The following is a 24,557-nucleotide window of genomic DNA, read 5'->3' as shown; positions in this document are numbered from 1 at the left end:
TTGGGCTCTATCCCCCACTATATCATTTTCAATACTTAAATATATTTTATTTTATTTTATTATTACTAACTAAGTTTCTTTTTGTCTTCCTTGTTTGATGTGTATGTTTGTCATAGTTTCTCATCGTCTAATTCGAACATTTATTGATCGCCTAAGTAACCATCTTAAATATATCTCTCGGAGTTCTCTCTCGATAGATGCAACTCTAACTTTCTCTATAATATTCCCATTTCTTATTCTATCTATCCTCATATGCCCATATATCCCCAATAACATTCACATCTTTACAACTCTGTGCTGGATTCACCTCCATATAATATAGGAGGTCTAACTGCTATTTTGTAAAACTTTCTTTGAAGATTTAGACGTACTTTACAATCACATAAAACATCCGATGCTCTTTTCCATTTCAATCATTCTAATTCTATTTTATGTATGACATCCCTCTCAATCCCTTTATTATTTTACAAAAATGATCATAAATATTTAAAACTCTCAATTCCAAGCAACTCATTATCTCCTATCTTAACAATTGTCTCATTACATTTAATATTGTTAAACTTAAATTCCATATATTCTGTCTTTATTCTACTAAACCTAAAATCTTTCTCTTCTAGTATTTTCCATCAAGATTTTAGTTTAGCATTACTCCTTCATGTATTTCATCTACCAAAATAATATCATATACAAACATCATACATCATGGTATTGTGTCTTGAATGGTTCGTTCATAATTAATGTAAAAAGATATAAACTAAGAGTTTATCCTTGATGTAACCCTATGTTTATTGGAAATACTTCAGTTACTCCTCCTGAATTTTTTTAATATATACATACCCTGAATTAGTTCAATATATGTTACGCTAACACCTCTCTTTTCTAGAATTCTCTATATAATTTCTTTTGTGACTCCATCATAAGCTTTTTCTAAGTCAATGAATACCATAAGTTGTTTTTGCTCCCAATATATTTCAATTAATTATCTAAGAAGATGTATAGTTTCTATTGTCGACCTTTCAAGCAATAACCAAAATTGATTTTTAATATAATTGTGGTATCCTTCCTTAATTTTTTTTTCTATTACTCTTTCCCAAAGTTTCATGGTATGACTCATTAGTTTAATACTCATATAGTTTGTCAATTTTGTGCGTTTCCCTTGTTCTTATATAAGAGAACTAAAGTACTTACCTCCATTAATTAGGTATTTTTCGTTTTTAATATAATGTTAAATAATTTTGTAAGTCATTCAATACTATGCACTTCCATATCTCTATCGAAATATCATTTGATCCAATGGCTTTTTCATTGTGCATTCCATTTAAAACTTATTCTACTTATGAAGTTTAAATTCTACGATAAAAATTTAAATTTCTATACTCATTTAACCTACTTAAATTACCTAATGATACAGTGCTGAAATGGGTCCCCCAAAAGTGGGTCAAAGTTGGGAAAATCGGCTGAGAGTCAAAGTCAAAAATAGTCAAAGGCCTAGAGTCACAGATCAAGCGAAGTGGGTCTAACGGACCTCCAATACCGCTCGAACGTGACCGTCTGAACGACCATCCACTAAAAACTTGCAACTGAGGTTAAGAGACAAACAGTAAATTTCTGAGCACACCGTCCCAACCGATCGGATGGCATGTCCGATCGGACAAAAGGTAGCCCTCCGATAACCAGAAAGCCAAGTGAAGGACAGGCTGATACACTGTTCAGTACAACCGAGCTAGGACGTCCCTGTTTGGCCAATCCCAAAACCTGCCCAGCCAGAAAAAAATGGACTTAGACCAGCCCCACCTAATTTTTCAACCCGCCCTGCCCCGACCCCATTCAAAACCCAGCGGGTCCATAACGGGTTGGACCCACCAACCCGCTAAGCTAAAAAAAATCCAAGTCAACCATATGTTATTATTATTGTATATTTTATATTATATAATATAAATATAAAACATTATTATTCTCAAAGTGTAAGCCAAAAACATTGATTTGATAGTTTCATCTAATCCTACTTACGTGTATATATGTTAATTACGTTCATAATTTCTTTCGCTACTATTATTTCAAGGGCTATAATTTTATCCAATTTTCTAACTACTCTTGCAACTTCATCCTTTAACAAACTATCTAACAATATTCACTTCATTTCTTATTTTACTTTTTCCTGTGTATCATAACTTAAAACTCGAGGTCTCTATCATCTTTGCTTTCTCACCTACCTATTTTGTCTCTTGTACACACAAAATATCAATTCTTCTCTTAATCATCGCATCTATTATTTTCATCGATTTACCAAAGAGGGTTCCTATGTTCCATATTCCAAATTTTAGACTATTAGTTTTCCTATAATATTTGTTATTATACCACGTATGGTGTGAGAACTCTTGTTTATTTAACACTACACCCGAGTTCTCATGGAGATGTAGCGATTTTTGCTGATACATTATACATTACAGTCAAACCCTGCAATATGAACTATTGCATATTTAGCACTACATCGGAGTTATGGAGATGTAGCAGTCCTTGCCGAGACGTTACAGTTGGATACTACAACGTTTTCCTTCTGGAAAACAGCCTAGAATTAGCACAATAGTTTAATGAATCCATTCATTAAACATTTATCAACCTAATTCAACCCTCCTCCTTTGATAAGATCTGAAAATTGAATAATTGTGATAAATGGATAAATTAAAATCTTATATCAGAGAATTCGATCACCCACATGTTATGGTAGCATGGTTGATCGTAGTATAGAGTACTTGACCACCCATATTTTGTTGTGGTAGCGAGGTCACCTGCAATCAGTGGTTTATTATTATATTCCACCAGTGAGGCGGCTTTTAGCCTATACGTCAGATGACGTTATTACTCTAAGGACAATTACTCCAGTACTTCTTAGTTGATTTATCAGCTTTAGATCATTGATACGTCAGATGCTGACAAGGTTTAAAATTTCAACCCGTGTCGAGGTTTCGATCTCAGACCGGAACGATACAGTTTCGGTATCGTATCGTGCCGTGCCGATACAGTTTCGGTATTTTTTATTTATCTATAGTAATTATAAGATAAATATGTTTATTATGTATATAAAAATAAGTTGTATATTGATTTATTATAAGTTATCAATTATTGAATAATTTAATATTGTTAGAAAAAATAATTAAAAATAATTTTATTTAAATAGAATTGATATATTAATAATTCAAATTAAAATAGATCTATAATAATAATAATAATAATAATAATAATAATAATACAAGATATTACTTTATATTAATAATAATTATATAAATTAACTATTTATTAATTTAATCAATTATTAATTAAATAATATATATTTTAAATAGTAAAAAATATTAAGTAAAAAAATTTTAAAAAAAATCAGAATATAAATATAATTAATTAGAATTTTTTTAAAAAATTTTAAATATTTAAATGAAATTTAAAATAATAAAAAAATATATTAGAATATAAATAAGAATTATTATAAAATTTTTAAAATTTTTAAATGAATTTAAAATATTATTTTTTTCAGAATATTAATTAATAAAATTTATTTAATTTATTTAAATTTTAAAAATATCTTTTATATATTTTATTAGGATAATTTAATTAGGATTTATAAAAACCTCTTCGAACTATCACACATCCTCCACGCATCCTTGGGAATTCTTTAAATTAATTAAATAAAATAAAAAATTATAAAAACAAAAGAAAAAAAATCGCGGCGACAGAACGCGAGATCCCGCTGCGATGATCGCGACCGATCCCGTTAAAAATTTACCTTAATTGATGATAATAGATGATGATAATTCTACAAGAATCTACATTTATGTATAAATTGAGAACTCAAAGAAGATCTAAAAGTTATAATAAGAAATTGTGCTTCCTTGACCTCTTAATAAAATGATATTTATGCATATCTTTTCTGATTATCCATTTAGCAATTTGTGCTTACTGTCTGCTCCCCTTGATCTTCAGTTTTACAAGCACAGGCACCCTATTAATATTATAATTGATTTCAGCATGTACATATAGTTGCCCAAAGATCTTAACCTACGGAATCTAGGTTTGGTTTGCTTTTTTTGTATTTTATTTTGTCACTTATTTTATTGGTAAAGTTTCATTGTATAGAAAGAAAATGTTATAAATAAATAAATTAGATGAATTTCTTGATTATTCTATTTATATGGTATTTAGTTCTCTTTCAATATATTGTCACCGAATAGGGTACCTCCCAATATGTGAGAATCACACCGTTGAGGCGTGACAAGATCAAGGTTGACCAAGATAGATTTCGACGTGGATGATTGTGCGGAAAGTTAAGTAGATTAAAGTTGATCGGATACTTGACTGTGGAGAAGTCTAAGTGGTCACAGTTGACCGAACAGTTAATAGTCAGAAGTCCAACAAGATTTAGCAAGGATAAAGTCCAGTGAGTCGCAGTTGATTAAACTCTTGCCTTTAGACGAGAAATCCAAATTAGTTAAGGAGGACCAAATGTTTAGCAATGGTGAAATCCTAATAAGTCATGATTGATCGGATGTTAAACATGAGACAAGAAATCCTGACAAATTAAGGTTAACCAAATACTCGATAATGATGAAGTCCTAAAGGTTGACCGAATGTTAGGCAAGAGTGAATGACCGCTAGCAATGGTGAAATATGTCAGTCAAGGTTGACTAAATGTTAGACAAAGGAAGTCTTAGATCAAATTTGATCAGATATTAAGCAAAGAAAATCATGGTAGGTTGAATTTAATCGAATACTAGACAAAGCGAGAATTTAGTCTTGGTAAAGCTAAAACAGAGGTATCAATCAATTCCTATGGAATGCAATCGACTGAAACCCCAAGTTCAAGATTTCAGGGGGGTTTAAGGGAGTTTGTAATATACCAATCGGTTATTGGGTATTTATTGGGTATGAGCAACATAACACTATTACAGCGAATAGCAAATTTTGAACTCAACCATAGCTCTCAACTAATGCAGCAGTTATTGATGTTGAATAACAATCAACTATTGTGATATGAGTTTGAAAGAGTCATTTTGCAAGTACAACATTCAAATTGTAGAAGCATAATCGATTGATGATGACTAGCAATCGATTGTTAAGTGGTTTTCAATTACGACTATGGTTAGGTATGAGCAATTGACTGATGACAGCTCATACCTAACCATAGTTGTAATTGAACACTGTTAGAGAGAATAGAAAATTTCGAACTCAATCGCTCTCAACTGATAGTAATAGTTGATTGATGTTGAATAACAGTCAACTATTATTATCGAGTTAGAAAGAGTAATCTGTAGGTGCAATGTTCGAATTCTAGAATAATCGATTGATGATGACTAGCAATCAACTAATAAGCAATTTAAGTCTATAAAAGAGGGTTTTGTGGAGAATTTCAAACATCGATTCTTCGGAGTTTTGGAAGAGAATGTTGTTGTATTTTTAGACATTCAAAAGGCAATCCAAAGCAACTATACAACGAGCAAAACAAGATTTATTTGTAAAGTTGTTTCATTTGCACTGAATTTATTTGCATTTATATCTTTTGTTTTCTTGTTTGTATTATTTGTAAAGAATAGGAATTGTAAGAGGTTTTTCTACCTATAGAAATTAATTTGTTGTGCTTGTGTTGTTTTTGTTTTATATTTTTTTTTCTATTGTGTTTTAACTCCTTGTAGACCAACACAATGAAGGACGAACATGACAATCCAAAATCGCTATTCTTTGGCGACTTTATTATCCCAACATGCACGACGACAACGACACAGCACAAGGCTTCCCTTGAGGCTTCTGCAAAGTGTGCACCTGTGTTAAAGTGGCACAAGCCTTCCATGATCAACACGACAAGGGCTAGGATTTGGAATTGTCCCTTCTCTTCTTCCTCAACTCCTTGATTCCGTTCTTTTGGTGCATATGGCACTGTGTGTCAACACAACACTTGTGCATCTCATTCCAACAAGGATAAAAAAAACCCAACTCAAAATGAGATTTCAAACCTTCGTATAAATAGATGTAGACGTCTATATATATCAGTATTCTAAAAAACGTTAGGCGGTAGGCAAGCGGTCACCCGCCACCCAACACCTAGGTGGAATATTTTTTTCTCACGAAAATCTGCCAATCGATCGATTGGTGTTCAATCAATTAGCTAGTCGATGGGCAGTTTATTTCCTCGCAAAACTCTTGCCAATCAATCTATTGATAGTGTACAATCGATCGGCCAATCGATTCTGAAGGCTTCTCTACGAAAAAAATATGCATAATTTGATTTCAACATACAATGAAAATAGTCCAAAATAGCAAAAATACACAAACTGATAAGGAGCAAAATATTAATCAAAATTGAAAATATTAATTTGTTCAACTTCAATAAACAATGAAAATAGCAAAAGTACATAAAACAACTCATATAATCTTATATCCCTAATTCTTCTTCTGGTTCATCTCCATATTTCTCCAACATTTCTTCTTTATCGGATTCAAACTCAAAATCCATGATGTCTTCCTCTTCTTCATCCAATACAAATTCTACTTCTTGAAATTCTCTTACATCTTCAATATTTGTCGCAACATCTTCATCTCCACAATCAACAATCCATTATCATAGTTGTTTCACTTGCAAGTAGCACATTAACTCCTTTTTCTTCTTGTCTTCTCTTTTTGTTTATGATCTTGACATTGAATTGAATATAACTAAATTATTCAACCTTCCAGTATCTAGTCTATTTCTTTTCTTTTGTATGGATCTATATTAAAAAAAATATTAATATTGAATACATATTTAGACATTTAGTAATTATTAATTAGTAGTTACATAATAAGTAATTAAATACTTACCCCCTCAAAAATACTCCAATTTCTCTCACAAACGAAAGAACTTGTAGTTAATGAAAGGGTCCTTTTAGCCATCTTTACAATTTAGGTACACTATTTCCATAAAGATAACACCATCCAACTAAATAAAAACAAATCAAACAATAACAATAAGCAAAATCAAGAAACAAGTAATAAAAATTATAAAATAAAGTAAGCAATTATTACTTAGTTTTTACCCGAATCATATTTCTCGTCGTTTTTTATGCATCCAATTATAGCCAATGCCCTTTCAAATCCCCCGCTTTGTTAATATACTTCAACAACTCTACATTTACTACCTAACTTTGGCTATCAATATCATCGGAAAAGAATGCTTCAACACAAGTGAAAAATTCATTCGTGACCACTTCTTCACTTCCTATGCTCCAGTCATTAAAGAAGTAATAAGGATTCAAGAAGTAGGTCGCCAAATGTAGTGGACTATCAAGCCGATTACGATTTTTCTTATCAATAATATCAATAATCGGAGATAGTGAAGCTCTTGATTTTTTAATGTCACTTTAATCTCCTCTCTCAGTCTAAGTAATTCTCCATACACAAAACATGACTTCTTATCCCCATTAACAAGATGGAGCAACTTAACTAAAGGAGTAAACACCTTCAAGTAAAACTTACCTCATTCCAAAAAGAGGCACTCATAGCGGTATTATATGCAGTCTTCCCCTTTGTACTCTTTAAATGTTGGCATGCATTCCATTTTTCACTAGCAACCATAACTCTTAGTTCTCTTTTCTTCTCCATCAAGCTTTGCAAAGTTAGAAAAGCGGTTGCAAATCGTGTTACTCCCGACCTCACTATGTCCCTTTTTTTTTGGTAAACTTTCTTATCATTGACCATGTCTTGTGATGTGTATAAATAAAGATTGTCAAGCCCTTTGCCTTCTCAATCACCCCTTTAAACTTAGGTTGGTTCCCAATTCCTTAAAGCATAAGATTCACGGTGTGAGTTGCACCTGAAGTCCAAAATTTATCACTTGAACTACACTTTGGGCCAACTTCTTCAATGCACTTGTCCACATATTCAAATATATAATTCTCGGTGTGTGCTTCATCCGATACTTCTGTAGAAAGGAAAGTTGTGCCTTCTTTATAATTGACACACAAATTCATAATACTTCTTTTCCGGTGGGTCCAAGCATCGATCTAAACTGAGCAACCATTTAAAGATCATTCTTCTTCTTGCTTCTTTAATTGACTTTTAGTTCTATCTACGTCTTCCTTCAATAAGGGCTCCCTTAATAGGTATTAAGTTAGAGGACGATAACCTAGGCCAAATTTACCAACCACTTCCACAAACCTCTTGAAGTTATCATTGTCAATGGCATGAAAATGAATACCGGACATAACACCCATCAAGCTAAATATTGATGCACAGTATATGTCCTTTGCTTCCAAAATGCATCAATAATATTTGTCGTTGTTTTGTCTTCTTACTTCCACTCAATGAAGATTCAGGATCAATGATGGATGCAAATCGATCCATAGGGCCAAGAGTAAGCAGGTTTCTTCTTGTTCTTAGACTCCCTTCAGCTTCCTCATATTCTTCAAGAACAACTTCTCTCACCTCAATTTCATTCATATTCTTTTGTTTTTTTTTTGTTCTTGCTTCTTCAATGGCATTCTTATACTGTACTTTATCCTCATCCGAAGACTTCTTACACGGAGCAACATTTCCCTTAATATTGGCAACATGTTGTTTGATCCTATAAATTCCACCACTAGTAATTTATTCACACAACTTACATTTCAACTTATTCAAATTTTTAGGATCCACCAAGTCTGCAAATTCCCATCCAACATCATTCAAATTACGCTTCAAAGGGGTATCAATCTCCGATATTGAACTAAATGCTTCAGAAGATATAGTACCCGACATTTTACTACACAAGTCAATAATTATCAATATTAATTCCACCGCTAGTAATTTTTTCACACAACTTACATTTCAACTTATTCAAATTTTTAGGATCCACCAAGTCCGCAAATTCCCATCCAACATCATTCAAATTACGCTTCAAAGGGGTATCAATCTCCGATATTGAACTAAATGCTTCAGAAGATATAGTGACCGACATTTTACTACACAAGTCAATAATTATCAATATTAATTTTTTAAAAAAATCATTAGAGTCAAGCAATGGTTATCAAGCATACAAAAAATCAATTATCAATTCAAGTCATGCAATAACATACAAGATTTAATAACATACAATTGAATTTTATCAACCAACTTAAACCGAGGGATGTTGTTACTAACTTAGCAAACGAAAAAGAAAAGGAGGTTGTCGAAGGCTAAAAATGAAGGAACAAGGTGCAACGCTGCTTTCCCTTCGTCGTTGGCAGCCTTAGCTAGCTACGACGAGCTCCGACGGCTGCTGTCAAGAAACAGGGCAGGGTGCTTGTAGTTGTTGGCTAGGATAAAGGCAATAGCTAGGGTTGATGATGCGGCTATTGGAGAAGAAAATCGCAGCAAAGATGATGCTCTTTTATGAAGAAGAAGGGGAAGGAGAAGATGAAGAGGCAGCTGCTACTCCTCTTTGATGAAGAAGAAGAAGGGGAGGGAGAAGATGAAGAGGCGGCTACGGCTCGAAGAGGAAAAACCCCTTTTAAACGATTCAAAAATCAAAATATAAACCCCTTTCATCGCTGCCAATTGATCGGTAGAAACTCATCAATCGATTAACAAGTTCAATCGATTCGACAACCTTCTATTTCTCGTGAAACTCCTGTCAATCGATCGGCCAATCGATTCGGCAGGTTTCGATTGAAAGTGTTCAATCGATTCAGCAGGCTTCTATTTCTCGCAAAACTCACGCCAATCGATTGGCCAATTGATGGGAAGTGTTCAATTGATCGGCCAATCGATTCGGAAATTTTTTGTTTAAAAAAAAATCAGATGCCCTACGCCTAACCCTTTGTTTGGATGGAGGGAAGGTTCATTAATGGAAGGGAAAGGGAGGGGAAGGAAGGGGAAGTGAGGGGAAGTAAAGTATTTAACTTCTCCTTGTTTGGAAGGGATGGAAGGTTCATTAACGTAACATGTGTTACTTTGTTTGGAAGGAAAGGAAGGGGAATGAAGGTTAAATAGATAAAGTTACAAAAATATCCTTATTTTTTAAATTAGAAAATTTTCATAATATTAATATTTATTTTATAAATATAAATTAGATATTTTTAATAATAAAATTAATTTTTTATATTATCATTTAAATTAGTTATTTTTTTAATAAAAAAATAATTTTTTATACTATTTATAACAAAACAATGAATTACCGTTAATCAAGTAATTAAATGAGAAATAATGAAAATAATAATTTTAGAAATCTTAAATAAAAAAATTTGAAAGATAACGCTGATAACGAGAATTCCTATTCTTTAAAAACTTATTAAATTTTGATGGAAAAATTAAAAAATAGTAGATATCCTCTTAAAGTTTGACGACAAAAATAATTTCTCCCTTCAATTCAGTTAGAAGACGTGTCAGATCCCCTCCTCTAATAATCTGGTAGCAAGCGAGCTGTGAAGAAGGCGAAGAAATTGAACTCCGGCGACATAGTAAAATTAGAAATTGAAATATTTCTTAAACTATTAAGAACAGGGATAAAATTGAAATAAAAAATATTTTGTTTTCCCTTCCCCTTCCTTACACCCCAATTCGGGGTGTAAGAAAATCTCTCTTTCCATGGGTAACGAAGGTTAAAGTTTTACCTTTCCTTCCCTTTCCTCACTCCTTCCCAAACGGGGTTCAAAGTTTCCCTTCTCCTTATTTCCCCTTCCTTCCCCTTCCCTCGCCTCCTCCCAAACAGACCATAAGCGACGCCTAACCGCCTTGGCGGCCAACTAATGTGAGGATGTCTACCGACATTGCCTTTGCAAAAGGCGGGGCAGTGGCCAGCCACCCACCGCCTAGGCGGCACCTTTTAGAACACTTTATATATATATATATATATAAAAATTAGTTGATTTAATTTCACCTAAAAAATGACTGCGCATGCATACCATGTCCTATATGATTCCCTTCTAAGTCTAACTACACAACCGCATATTCAGATGAAGCAAAGGCTTTTTTTAAAACCATGGTTATAAAAGACTAAGCAATGATTACCTGCTTAGCATAAGACATCCCCATGTAATCAATTCCATTTAACCAATGGCTATGTATACCAATAACCACCATTTCAGCACGTGAATAGAATTGATGCCCAACATCAATACCTGACATATACAAAAGATCATTCAACATGAACTTGCTAACAAGTGATCATGAACATTCATCACAAAAAAAATGAAGAAATATTATGACAATTAAGTATAAAAAAAGGCAAATTACAATATCACGCTAGACATTCAGTTTGTTACCTACTGAAGTTTTGGAACCTTTTGTACACCTAGACCTACTTACACCATTCCATGAATTTAGAATTATGATTTTCGCTAGTTGAAGATTAGTAAGGTTCTAGTTCAGTGAAGTTCCAAGAGATGGGGTTCAATAAATTCAAAATTATTATGGTAAAGGTTTACACTTGACAAACAAATTATTTCATTCAAGTGGTGTCTTAATCAACTTGGACAACAAAATTACTTGGTTAAATTCAGAATACCACGTCACATCAAATTATAATTTATTATTATTTCATTCAAGTGGAGACACAGGAGCATTTATTATTTGGATGCCCTACTATAGCAGAGTTATGGAGGCGAATTAGAGACTGATAGATGATGTGAGTTTTTGGGAGATATTACTGTGAGAGCAAAATGTTGACAAAGGCCCGTCATCTTGCCTTGTCTTCTCTAATACATTATGTATGGAGGGCTATTAGTTTCTTTGGTGAGGAACAATTAGACAGAAGATTTTTTGGAGTGTGAAAATTCATATATATCGGTCCTTAGGAGTATACTCAGATCTAACACACTGTGTCGGACAGAAATAGCTCATAAAGATCAATTCTTGTTCCCCTGATTTGTGTTATACTATTTTACTTATCCCAAAAAAAATATCAAAAGCAAGATTTTCCATTGCATTGCAAACTTCATGTGTATATATATGACACAATTCATATAACAGATGACACAAAAAAACAACACTGCATGAAACCTATCAAAATAAGCTTAATTTTGGAATGGCTAACCTGGAAGATGGCCTATTCTTTTCTCTGGATATAAAACAGATCTATTCTCAATCATCTGCCAAACAAAGTACTCACTTCAGTAAACCAGACACAAAAAATCCGAACAGTTGGCTTCTTCACATAGGACATTCACTATAGCATTCATTATTGATGGGTTAGAATAAGCAGATAAATGGTGGCATATTCATCTTCATATATACAAGTGTAACCTACGAGCTTTCAATAAATTCTAAAAGTTTACAGAAACTTTAGAAAACTTAACATCTGAATAATCAAATCATGGGAATGATTATTCAGAATAAGATCATCCCAGTTACCAACATAAGATCATACGTAATTCATTTATTAATTCACATATCTAGCAACCAACATAGATTTATACACAGGTCCAATTGTGTTGAACAATTTTGGAAAAGTTGCATCAAATGTTATTAGATAATTGGATTGCTTTGTCAAGTAATTGTCAGAATAAAGATTTAAATCACATTTCCAGGTTCAAGATAACAGCATAAAAACCGTGTGTACTACCTCTAAAACATATCCAAGATAAGTGAAAAGTAACTCAAATAGGAAGATACCAGTCAGACTGGAACTAAAGCCAACTTCAAAATACTTTGTAGTTTACATATTTAATACATGTGATGTGAGTACTTTTAGGTTCATGATTATATATTGGATAATCTTTGTTTAGTTAGATTGATCATTTTAATATTCTATACCAATTTTAAGTTAGACCTGGATTGACTTTGTCTTGGATTTGTTATTCTAATTTTTATTGTAGATCATTTGAAGATGCTAAGCATAAACAACTTAGTTAAAGAAAATTTTAAGGCAAGAGAAGCATTCTGTTTGTGAAGTTCTCAAGCATCAGATAAGCTAGAGAGCATGTATAAAAAATGTCCTTTGAGTTCATAGGAGGATCTTGCATGAATAAGATGAGCATCTAAGGTGAGTCTAATTTACCTAGATATCATATTCTTGTAATTTTCCAACTATAGCAAGATATTTGAATCGGGTTCCATGTTTTCCATCCTTTATATCAAGTGATGCCTATGTTCATTTTAGCGAGTTTTGTATCGATGGTGGACGCCTGAACATATGCATTGAAAACAGAGGTGTCATAAATGGGTCTAGGAGCCTTAGAGATGATATTTGAGTATCTTTAAAGGTGTAAACAAGCCAAGCCGCTCACAAGCTATTCGTGTCTCAGTTCGAAAAAACATTAGCCTAATTTCAAGCTCGAAAACATTATCGAACCGAGCTTTCATTTAGACGCTTGCGAGCGTGTTCATTACGAGACTATATATATATGAGCCTCGTGTGTGTGTGTGTGTATATATATATGTGTGTGTATATAGAATATTGATATCCTGCACGACGCGCACAGTGCGCGACTGTGCGCGTCGCGCAGGATATCAGCACTTTTTTTTCTTTTTCCTTTTTTTAAAATTTTGAATTAAAAAAATAATTAAAATATTTTTTAAAAAAAATTATTTCTAGGATTCATGCTTCCCAATTGAGTTATAATTTGTAAGCTATTTTTTTTTAAAAGATTTTACCTCTAAGGTTCAGATTTTCCAATTGGGTTATAGTATTTAATAAAAAGAAAAATTAAAAATAAAATAAATTTAAGTATTTATGGAGTATTGTAATGTGTTTAGGGGATATATTCATGGATTAAGGATTTATATATAAGGAAATATTGATTTTGTAAAATTCAAAATCGAAATAATAGATATCGTATGCTATTATTTGTTATTATTATTTTGTTTAATTTTTGAATTAAAAAAAGTAATTAAAATATTTTTTAAGATTTTATTTTAGGATTCATGCATCTCAATTGGGTTATAATTTTCAATCTAATTTTTTTTAAGATTTTACCTCTAGGGTTTAGACATCCCAATTGGGTTATAATGTTTAGTAAAAAGAAAAATTAAAAATGAAATAAATTTAAATAGTTATGGAATATTATAATGTATTTAGGGGATATATTTATATATTAAGAATTTATATATAGAAATCTTGATTTTTTAATTCAAATTATAAAAAAATTAATTAGAAAAGTATGATATGCTGCGCGCGCAGTCGCGCACTGTGCGGCTCGCAACATATTATATATATATATATATATATCACATGAATTTTAAATATAATATCTTAATAATTATTATAACTAAATATCTTAAACGAGCTCAATGTTGTAACAGCACCAGTGCAGGGTCATGGGGAAGGTCGGACCACATTGACACAAAGGGTGTCAAGAGCATACATTTTGAAATCGTTCAATTCTAACACCGTATTAAGCTAGTGTTCTAAAAAAAATCTAACGGTCATGACACTTGTTACGAGAAAAGGACTTAAACTAAAGAAAAGTGTTAATCTTATAAACTAAAACATATTAAAAGTACCAGTGGCTGCTTCAATCTGAAAAGACTAGTTAAACAAACATGTTACAAAGTTGAAATACTTACTTTGGTGATTGCTTTGAGATCAGGCCTTTTTGAACCTCGTTTTATTTCATCTTCACTGCTGCCTACAATCTGTAGAAACACTAACCAACTTGCTTTTAAAAATAATGTTATTTTAAAATAGTAGATGTGATAAGAATAAAACCGTATTTATAAAACTCAAGACCAGCATTTATGTTATTTATATAATGAGATGCCTAATAAAAAACAGTCAGGTGCACTAAGCTCCCACTAATGCGGATCCCGGAAAAGGGTCAAACTACAGTATATTGTACGCAGCCTTATATTGCATTGCAATAAGCTATTTTCACAACTCGAATCATGTGCTAACAAGGTCACACGACATTTATTCTGGCATTCCAAGAATGAGATGCCTACGAAATCAAGAGAAAATAAGAATGAAATGCACATGGCTTTTTATTGGATAATTTGTACTAGCATTCCAAGATAAGCATTCTGCTTATCAATTTACAAAAGAAAGGGATCTCTTGTATTTATAGTTGATCATTGAGGTGATCAAAATATATTAATAATAATAACAACAGTAATTATTACAAATACTCGAACTTTGTCTAATATATATTGCTTTACAAGTTTTTTGGATTGATACTAGATCAACTTGCTACCGGTATTCTAGTGAAATTAATATATTTACATATGATATTATCCTATAATTGAGGGCTTAGAATATTTTTTTTATTTTCATCTTGCAGATTTAAGAATAAGTCATTGAAAATTGAAAAGAAGAAATAAAAATTTATCACTCTGTTTCACCTTAATAAATTTAAATGTGTCAAAATAAATCAATGTTAGTTATTTTATTTCTCTTTCCAACTTACAAATTCTATTTTCTAAAAAAAATAAAGAATAAAAATAGAAAATTTTCCAAATAGACACTATAGACAAGGAAATGCTAGGGAGTAGTTGCTCAATCAAGTTTGATTGCAGGATTTAAACCAGTCCAGATTAAATCCATTCACAAAGCTGACGAAGTTGCTGACTTGGAAAGTCATTTGGATGATGGTGAAATAGAAGTGAGGCTACTCCCTGAAGAGTTCGCAGTAGATGTCAGTAATGAACAAATAATTGGTACTGATGCTAAGGTTCACCCTTAATAAGGATGCAGAAGTATTGAACAAAATGAAGCATTTACAGAAGCTTACAACCATAAAGAATATTGCACCTTTCTCCCTTTCTACCATCCTTTTTATATCCTATGTAAAACATCTCCATCAATCCCTCCATCCTTTTAAAAAAAAACAATTTCAAATATTTAAAAACTTGTAGTGAAAGGTAACTTATCTATCTTCTATCTTAACAATTGGCTTACTAATTCTACTTTTACTAAACTTAAATTTCATATATCTTATCTTTACTCTATTAAGTCTTAATCCTTTAAGTTTCAATGTCTCACGCAAAATTAGAGTTTAACATATACTCTTTTATGTGTCTTATCAGTGAAAATAATGTCATCTACAAACATCATGCATCATAGTTATGTGTCTTGGATGTGTGAGTTCATAACTAATGCAAAAAGATTTAAACTTAGACTTGATCATTTTTTTATAAGAAGCACTTCGATTAATCCGTCAGGAGTCTTTACTCTTATCATTACATAATAAGACATCCATAATTGTTTCAATATACATTATGCTAACACCTTTTTTTTTAATTCTCCACATAATTTCTTTTGAGACTTTGTCATAAGATTTTTAAGTCAATAAATATCATATTTATGTCTTATGTCTTTTTCCAATAATTTCAATCAATTATCTGAGGAGATGTATAGCTTCTATCATCGACGCATAAATCCAAATTAATTTTCAGACACAATAGTCTCCTTTCAAGTGGGATAAGGTTTGGTTGTTGTTTTTGTTGTAATAGTCTCCTTCCTTAATTGTTTCCAATCACTCTTTCCCAAAATTACATAGTATGGCTCATTAGCTTAATGCCCTATAATTCACATAATTTTGAACATTTCCTTTGTTTTTAAACAAGGAGACTAAAATAATTACCCTCCACTGGTCAAGCATTTTCTTTATTCTCAATATCAGATTAAATAACTTCGTAAGTCATTCAATGCTCTCTACTTCTCTAGATACTTTCATACCTCTATCGGAACATGATATGGTCCAACTACTTAGCCATTTTCATCCCATTTCACATCTATTCCACTTATGTAATTTGAATTCTCTAATAAAAATTTAAATTTTATGCCACTGACCTACTTAAATTTCCTAAGCTAAGTTGGTCATGCAAACCTTTATTAAAAGGTTGATAAAAATACCTCTTCAATCATTCATTTATTTTCTCACCCTTCACTAGTACTATATTAGATTAATCTTTAATGCATTTTATTTGGGTAAGATATCTTATTTTCATCTCTCGCTTAAGTTATTCTATATGTGTCTCTTTCCTCTTCTTTTGTATCATGTTGTCAATACAAGCGTTAAAAAGTTTTACTTTTGATTCACTACTTTCTTAGCCTTTTTCTTGGCTACTGCATACTTTTTAAAGTTTGCTTTTTAAAGTTCTCTTTAATGCATTCCACTACTAAGTTGGCAAAAGGCGAATGTGCTCGCCCTCAATGCCCCCGTGAACCCGTCCCAGTCCTTATTCCACTACCCCTTATTTCACTACTAAGATTCTTTAGTTGGTGGTGTCCGTCTTCTTGACTCATCGAGTACATGCTTGGCCACTTTTTTTAAATTTTATGTCATCTCTCATATTGTATCTAAGTCATTATGTATTTCTCTTAATACTTGTGTTCTTATCCTCTCCTTAAAAATAATTTACTTCTCATTTTTTAACTTACACCACTTAATCCTAAGAGTTATGCACGTCTTCCTTCCACTTGGTGGCAAAAGGTCATACGCACACCCCAGGCACCCCACACAACTGGTCTCACGGCCATTTGTAGAGAGGTAAATCAAAGGTGGCTTTTCTTTTTGCCTTTTGAACCGTGGTCAGTGCATGGGGGAGGGCAGGAACTTAGCAAGCATTTCGCTGCCAAGAATTGACCTCTAGACCTCTTGATGGCAACGCCCCAGGCAATGACCATTTGCCCGTCCCATAAGGACACATATTCCTTTTACTGATATTATGATTGAAGTGTGTATCTAACACTACTAACTTATGTTAGGTGGTTAAGTTTTCTCTAAAGATGATTTTGCAATCTTTTTATATCTCTCTTCTTGATCATAAGAAATTAATTTGTAACTTATTATTCCCACTTTTGAACGTAAGTAGATATTCTTCTATTTTCTTGAATAACATGTTAGTTATTATAAGTTTATATATTATTGTGAAATCCAATATGGCTTTTCGCTCTTCATTTCTTATTCCAAAAACATAGTCTCATGCACCTTATCATATTCCTTATTTTTTACTCATATATGTCCATTTAGATCTCATATTAAAATCAACTCATTTATTGAAATTTTATGTATAATCTTATGTAGGTCTTCCAAAATCTTATGTTTGGTGAGATGCATATATGTTAAATATATTAATAGTTTCTTTAGCTACCATTATCTTAAACGTTATAGTCCCATCTCTCTTTTTACTACTTCTATTTTGTCCTCAAACTATCTAGTACTTCATTTTTTGTTTTACTGTTTCGCATATACCATAATATAAAACTTAAGTTCTCTATCATCTATGTCTTTTCTCCTATCCATTTTATCTCTTGTAAATATGAAAAATTAATTCTTTTCCTAGTAATAATATCTACTAATTCCATTACTTTATCTGTAAGTATTGCTACATTTCTTATTTCAAATTTAAAATAATTAGTATTCTTATAATCAGTGTTCTAAATGACAGTTGAGGCGATCGCCTAGGCAGGAGGTGGACCACAACCGCATTGCTTTTATGGAAGGCAATGTTTTAGGCAATTTAACATAGGTTAAAAAACCCTAGTGCTTTAGGTGATTTCAAAACAACTCACCCCTCCTTCCGCCTCGAACCACCGCCGCTACTGCCCCATCGCTGCTACCGGCCACCGACGCTGACGCAGCCATCGTTACTGTCGTCGCCATCGCTTGCTACCGTCTTTAGGTTAGGCTTTTATATATTTCGATTCCAGTATGACAAACAAAAAACCTAACTCTCTGTTTCGATATTTCGGCGTTTAGGTTTCGCATCGAACGTGTCGTCGAACCCAAGCGACACGTTCGAGCCTATCGTCGGATTTGGGCGACACCTCCGAGCCCGTGTCGGGCTCGAACGACGCGCCCAAGCTCACATGATAGCTCCGGACTTGTCGCTGGCCAAAGCGACGGATTCGGACTCATCATTTCCAAGCGACAAGTTGGACGCATCGCCCGATACGGTGACAAGTTCGAACGCATCACTCGATACAACGACAGATCCAGACGCATGCCCGATCCTACGACGCATCCTGCCTCCAAAGCCGAGACACGGAAGTCGTCGAAACAGAGAGATTTTTCATTTTTTTTTAACTTAACTTAGAATTTAATTGAATAACTTTAGATTGATGATTTTAATCAAATCCTAGATATGATTAGAATAATTTAAATAAACTTAATTAAAATCTAATAAAATTATCTTTTATATATATATATATATATATATATATTGAGATTAACTTTTTTATTTTTAGTTAATATATTTCATAGTAAGTTTGTATTCTAATTTTTTATCTTTTATTTAATTATTGAAGATTAATGACGGAAAATGAGAAACAATCGCAGATGGAATTGAAGCAAAAGTCTACTGATATTGTTTGAGATTATGGAGTGTTGTATTGCAAAGAAAAAAAAGATTTGATCACATGCAAATTGTGTAAGAGACTTATTAAGGGAAGCGTTTATCGGATGAAGCGTCATAATGCGGATATTATAGGACAAGTTGAAGCATGTCCTAAAGCATTCGATGAAGACAAGAAAAAAGAGCAAAAGCTTATCTTGAAAATAACAAGAAAAGAAGCGAGGAAGGGTGGAAGACCTAAAAAAGAGAGGGCGGAAGTAAATATAGGTGTTGATGTACAGGATGATGATTGTTAGGTGGAGAAAGAATCTTCTAAAAAGAAGTCAAAGCAGTTGAGGCCTATTGATAAGTGGACATCAACAATCGATCCAACAAAAGACAAGACAACAAAACATAAATGATGCATTAAAGTTAAAGTTTACAAATGATTTGAATGAGTATCTTGCAAGATGGATTTATGAAGCGGGGATTCCTTTTCATGCAATTGACAATCAAAGCTTTAGACAATTTGTAGAGGCGGTGGGCCAATTTAGTACAAGCTACAAACCTCCAAGTCAATATCGTTTAAGAGAGTCACTTTTGAAGCAAGAAGTTGAGAGGACCAAATAAAATCTAAAAAAGTATGAAGAAAAGTGGATAAAAAATGAATGTTCAATTATGACAGATATGAACGGATCACAAGAGCAGGATTATGAATCTATGTGTTAATTGCAAACTAGGCACTTCATTCTTTGGTTCCATAGAAGAATCCATTAAGGCACACACTAGAACTTACATCTTTGAGTTATGGAAAACTACATCAATGAAATTAGCCCTCAATATGTTGTTCAAGTAGTGGCGAATAATGCGACAAACAATATGACGGCAGCAGAGTTGTTGAAGGTTGCACAACCTCAAATTTTTTGGACCTCTTGTGCAACTTATACAATCAACATCATGCTTGAAGCAATTGGAAAGCTACTCAAGTCTAGCGAATGCTTGAGAAAAGCAAAGGCCCTAATAATACCCATCCATGCACATCATAGAACTTTGGCTATTATAAGAAAATATACCAACAAGCGGGATATTGTGAGGCTCAGGGTGACTAGATTTGCTATTTTATTTTTGACTTTAGAAAGTCTCAAAGGCAAAAAAAGATCATACTTTTGTTGACATCCAAGGTGTGGAGCAACACAAAATTAAGGAGTAGTGTGAAGGGAAAATGGCAGAGGCGATGGTAACAAGTATCTCTTTTTGGAATGGTGTTTCTTTGGCTTTGAATGTTTTCACCCCTTTAGTGAAAATTTTATGCCTTTGTTGATGGTGACAAAAAATCCTTAATGGCCTTTTTATTGAGTGCACTTAAACAAGCCAAGGAAAAAATTAGAAAGACTTTCAAAAAAAGAAGAAAATATCAAGATGATTGATGAGAAGTCTAAGAGTAAACTTCATAGTCCTTTGAATTATGTCGCTTACTTATTGAATCCGATTTTTTACTTCAAAGATACAGGTATACAAAATGACATCAATGTTATCAATGATTTTTTGAATTGTGTTGAAAGAATTTTCCCCGCCAACGAGGACATGCAATCCACCATTTCTAATGATGAATTGTTGAAATATAAGAGCAAATCCGAAAACTTTGGCAAAAAAAATGGCGGTCGCGGCATATGAGAAGGTGAATGTATATCATAACTTTGATTCGGATACATCTCTTTCCTTTATTTCTATTCACTAACATATATGTTTCTTTTACCTATTCTTGGGTTTATTATTTTTTTGACTCTTTACTTTTTTAAGTTGGATGATGGTCCAATTATGGTGGTGAAACTCTAAACTTACAAAAAAAATGGCAATGAGATTTCTCTCTTTAACAAGTAGTTCATTAGAGTGTGAAAGAAATTAGAGCCAATTTGAAGGGGTAAATAGCAATTAATAAATTATATTATCTTTTTTTCCTTTTTATTAGTTTTTAATAATTTTTTAATTGTTTAGATACATACTAAAAAGAGGAATACGCTTGAGACATCAGATTAAAAGATCTTGTATATGTCAAATTCAACGTCAATCTTATGAAGAAGAGTAAAAGATAAATGGGTGAACCTTTGCTTCTATCCTCTCTGGCTAGTGAAGTTCAAGGTTGGCTTGTTGATGGTGGTGATGAAGATGAGGTCGAGACTCACTTGGAGAACGATGGTGAAGGCCTCGGGAGCAGATGAAGTGCTACAACCAAGGAGAAGCGCAAAGAACATCCCCATTAGAGAACTTGATGAGGATTTAGATACATCAGAGGAGGAGAATGAAGAATATGTTGATTTTAAGTCTGATGATGAGAGGACTATGAATGTAGTTGATTGTGCATGTGTAGATAATTTAGAAGATTAATTATTTTTAGTCTAGTAATTATTGGTTTGTTGCAATGTTGGATTGAAACTTTGAATTTTAAACTTGGGTTGTTGATACTTTTTTTTAGTATTAATATGGTAATGAATTTTTATTATCTTGTTAGTTGCATTTATATATTTATTTGTGCCTTATATAAATTGTATTGTATTATATGAACCTTATTTATGCATAGTCATCATAAAGAATGTTGACTATTTATAATATTATGTATAAAAATAGTAAAAAAATTCAACCAACGAGGTCATTGGCCGCTCCATCATTGCTTACCGCCATTTACAAAATTGCTTATAATGTTTGTTCTTTTCCAACTTAGGAAGTGAATACTCTTGCATATTTAACATTATACCTAGGTTCTCATAGAGATGTAGAGGTCCTTACCAAGACGTTATAGTCGAACCCTGCAATGCATTTTTTTTATAAAATAACCTAGCATTAAGACAATACTTTAATTGATCCATATATAGCATTTGTCTATGTTTAAAAGTTGATTGGCAACTTAACGTAACCCTCGTCCTTTATCCAACCTTGGGACCGGCCATGTCAAAGTATTTGCCATGGACATAGTTTTGTTAATTTACACTTGTTTCTAAAATATAAAGTGACGCGGATATATCTTGTTGATACCTTATGTTTGCGATTATGCACACTTTGTAATTGGTGAAAAGAATTTTAAAATGTGATAATAATTCGAGATAGCTAGATAGTATTATAGAAATCTACATTGCAACAAAAAGATTGCTATGTCCTGCCGTAAGTTGTTTGAAATTTCATGATATTGTGGTTCTTACTATCAGTAACTATTATTGCATAAATAAGTACTCAGAATTGCAAACTATTTTAATAAAAACGCAATTTTAAATTTTGGTAAACATATTACGGTGATTATTGTCAATGTCACATTAACAAACATAGCTTGAGCAAAACCTTCTTTTTTGGAACCTTGACTTTTGCAGCCTTACAATTTGCTAATTGTTTGACTTCAACTTGCTTTACTCTCTGCTCTTCCACCTGTGTCATAAAGAGAAAAGAGAAATACTATATAAAAATCATCATCCATTTTTACAACAATAGATTAGCAAATAAATAACTTTTAAATAGCAGACCAAGTGCCTATCATGACAAGCTTTACAAAATTCTTTGACAAACAAAAATTGTAGAAAATAAATGAATGTGTGTTTGAGCACATTCAACATGTTCATAATTACAACACCATGAATACAAGGGCAAACATTGTCAAACAAAAAAAAAAGCAATCATGTTAAAGTCATTGGCATTAGAACCTGGTTTTTTAAGTAAAACACCCAAAGCACTATTAATGAGGACGAAGTGAAGCATTTTTTGCCTGTCTAGTTATTTCCACAAGAATTCACCAAATTCACAACTTAACATGATTTACCAAATAAATGTAATGTAAGTGACCATATAGGATTCTTTTCTCAAGATATCTTAATTATACAATCATTCTCATAATAAAAGCTAATAGATAGCTGGTCATTGGCACCAAATAAAAAATAAAGATTAAAAAAAATCAGTTCATGCAAATATATAAAATTTACATTTTCCTTCGAATAAACTGAATACATTATCAACAGCTGGATGAAAAAACACAGTAAACTGTGCATCTAGAACAAGCATCCAAAGCCATTTTTTCTTATGCTAGGTGATTATTATATTGATCTCCCTAAATCTAAATATTATCTTTTCCGAGACAATCTGTCTTTCTCAAATATAAATTGGAACTACAATGCTATCATTAGTTAAAACATAAGAGCGCTTCGTTATATCATATTCCCATTTTATTAATGAGGCAGTACCTGAACAAAATGAAGATAGTGACTGTTAAAAACCCGCAGTGCCTCCTTAACCTTCATATGATCACTCTTCACTGCTCCATTCTGGGAGGTACCACCCACACCATCAACACTACCCTGTGCGTTAGCATCAACTTTGCCAAGAGCCGCCTTAGCCTCACTGTCGGTAGCTTGCATAAGCGAGAGGTCCCTTATGGCCCTCATTTTCACGATTTCTTTCCTAGGACCCTTCTCAGGTTGCTTCTCACTGCAATTTGGCCGCTGTTTCTCTGCAAGCCTGGGACTGGATCGGGTAGCGACCTTGGCAGTGGGCAACTCAGTGGTCGCAGCTTCGCAATGGTCACTCTTCGCAGCTCCATTCCGGGAGCAGCCATCTCCACCAACACTACCCTCTCCTGCCATTTTTTTTGCTATGTTGTCACCGGGACCTGGCTCCGACTGCTTCGGACTGTTGTAACGATGCCGTTTCCCCAGCAACCTGGCGCTAAATCGCCTCCCGGCCTTGCCCAGCGACGAATCCGCCATCGGCGCATCTTCTCCGCAGCTCGTGGATACTGTCAGCGGTTCAACCGGCAGAGCCGCTTGAACGCACTCCTTCGCGTCTCCGACCATCTGGACAACAACAACAACAATAATAACAACAAACAAAAATAAATGAATGAACTAATAACTTCAAAAAATCTAAGAAACTGGGGAGGGGGCACCTTCCAACCGCGCGAACAGCTAGGGTTTCTATCTGAGTTAAGGAAGAAACCGCGGATCGATCGAGCGAGGGGAACAGTAGAACTAGTGGAGATCGTTGAGAAGAGACCGCGGGAGGGCGAATTCCAAATGGACAAAAAGAGGAGGGATTTTGAAGCAGTGACTCGAAATGCGAGCTAGGAATCTGAGGAGCGCAGGCGTTACGTCGAGGGCCGGATTTTGCTGAACCGTGCACGAATGACGAAACTAGTTTCAGAGTCGCTTATTTTTATAATATTGAAATCATGCATCGCATTTGATTTCTACCGCTCCCTCGTCTTTCAATAATGCATCTAAAACTCTTAATTATTTTAAATCAAAATAAATATATTTTTAAAAACTTTTTTAATATACTTATTTTTTTTATATCTAAATTTATTGAGAATAATAAATTTTTAAATTTATAAAAATTTA

At 33.0% G+C, this 24,557-nt stretch overlaps 1 protein-coding gene across 2 annotated transcripts in view; it reads right to left on the bottom strand.

The window, feature by feature from the left end:
- Positions 1–24,340, bottom strand: part of LOC121985426 (histone-lysine N-methyltransferase, H3 lysine-9 specific SUVH4-like) — a 78,512-nt gene extending 54,172 nt beyond the window's left edge. For both annotated transcript variants that reach the window (XM_042538880.1, XM_042538881.1), the window contains exons 1-6: positions 24,107–24,340; positions 23,406–24,014; positions 22,516–22,599; positions 14,479–14,547; positions 12,008–12,062; positions 10,984–11,093 (exon numbers count right to left, since the gene is read on the bottom strand). In XM_042538880.1, coding sequence (XP_042394814.1) covers positions 10,984–11,093; positions 12,008–12,062; positions 14,479–14,547; positions 22,516–22,599; positions 23,406–24,014 — 927 coding nt within the window. In that variant the 5' untranslated portion in view covers positions 24,107–24,340. The remainder of the gene's footprint in view (positions 1–10,983; positions 11,094–12,007; positions 12,063–14,478; positions 14,548–22,515; positions 22,600–23,405; positions 24,015–24,106) is intronic.
- Between the last annotated feature and the right edge of the window lie 217 nt (positions 24,341–24,557).

This window comes from Zingiber officinale, chromosome 5B, assembly GCF_018446385.1.
Source record: "Zingiber officinale cultivar Zhangliang chromosome 5B, Zo_v1.1, whole genome shotgun sequence".
Classification (NCBI taxonomy): Eukaryota; Viridiplantae; Streptophyta; class Magnoliopsida; order Zingiberales; family Zingiberaceae; genus Zingiber; species Zingiber officinale.
This window is presented reverse-complemented; position numbering and strand designations above follow the sequence as displayed.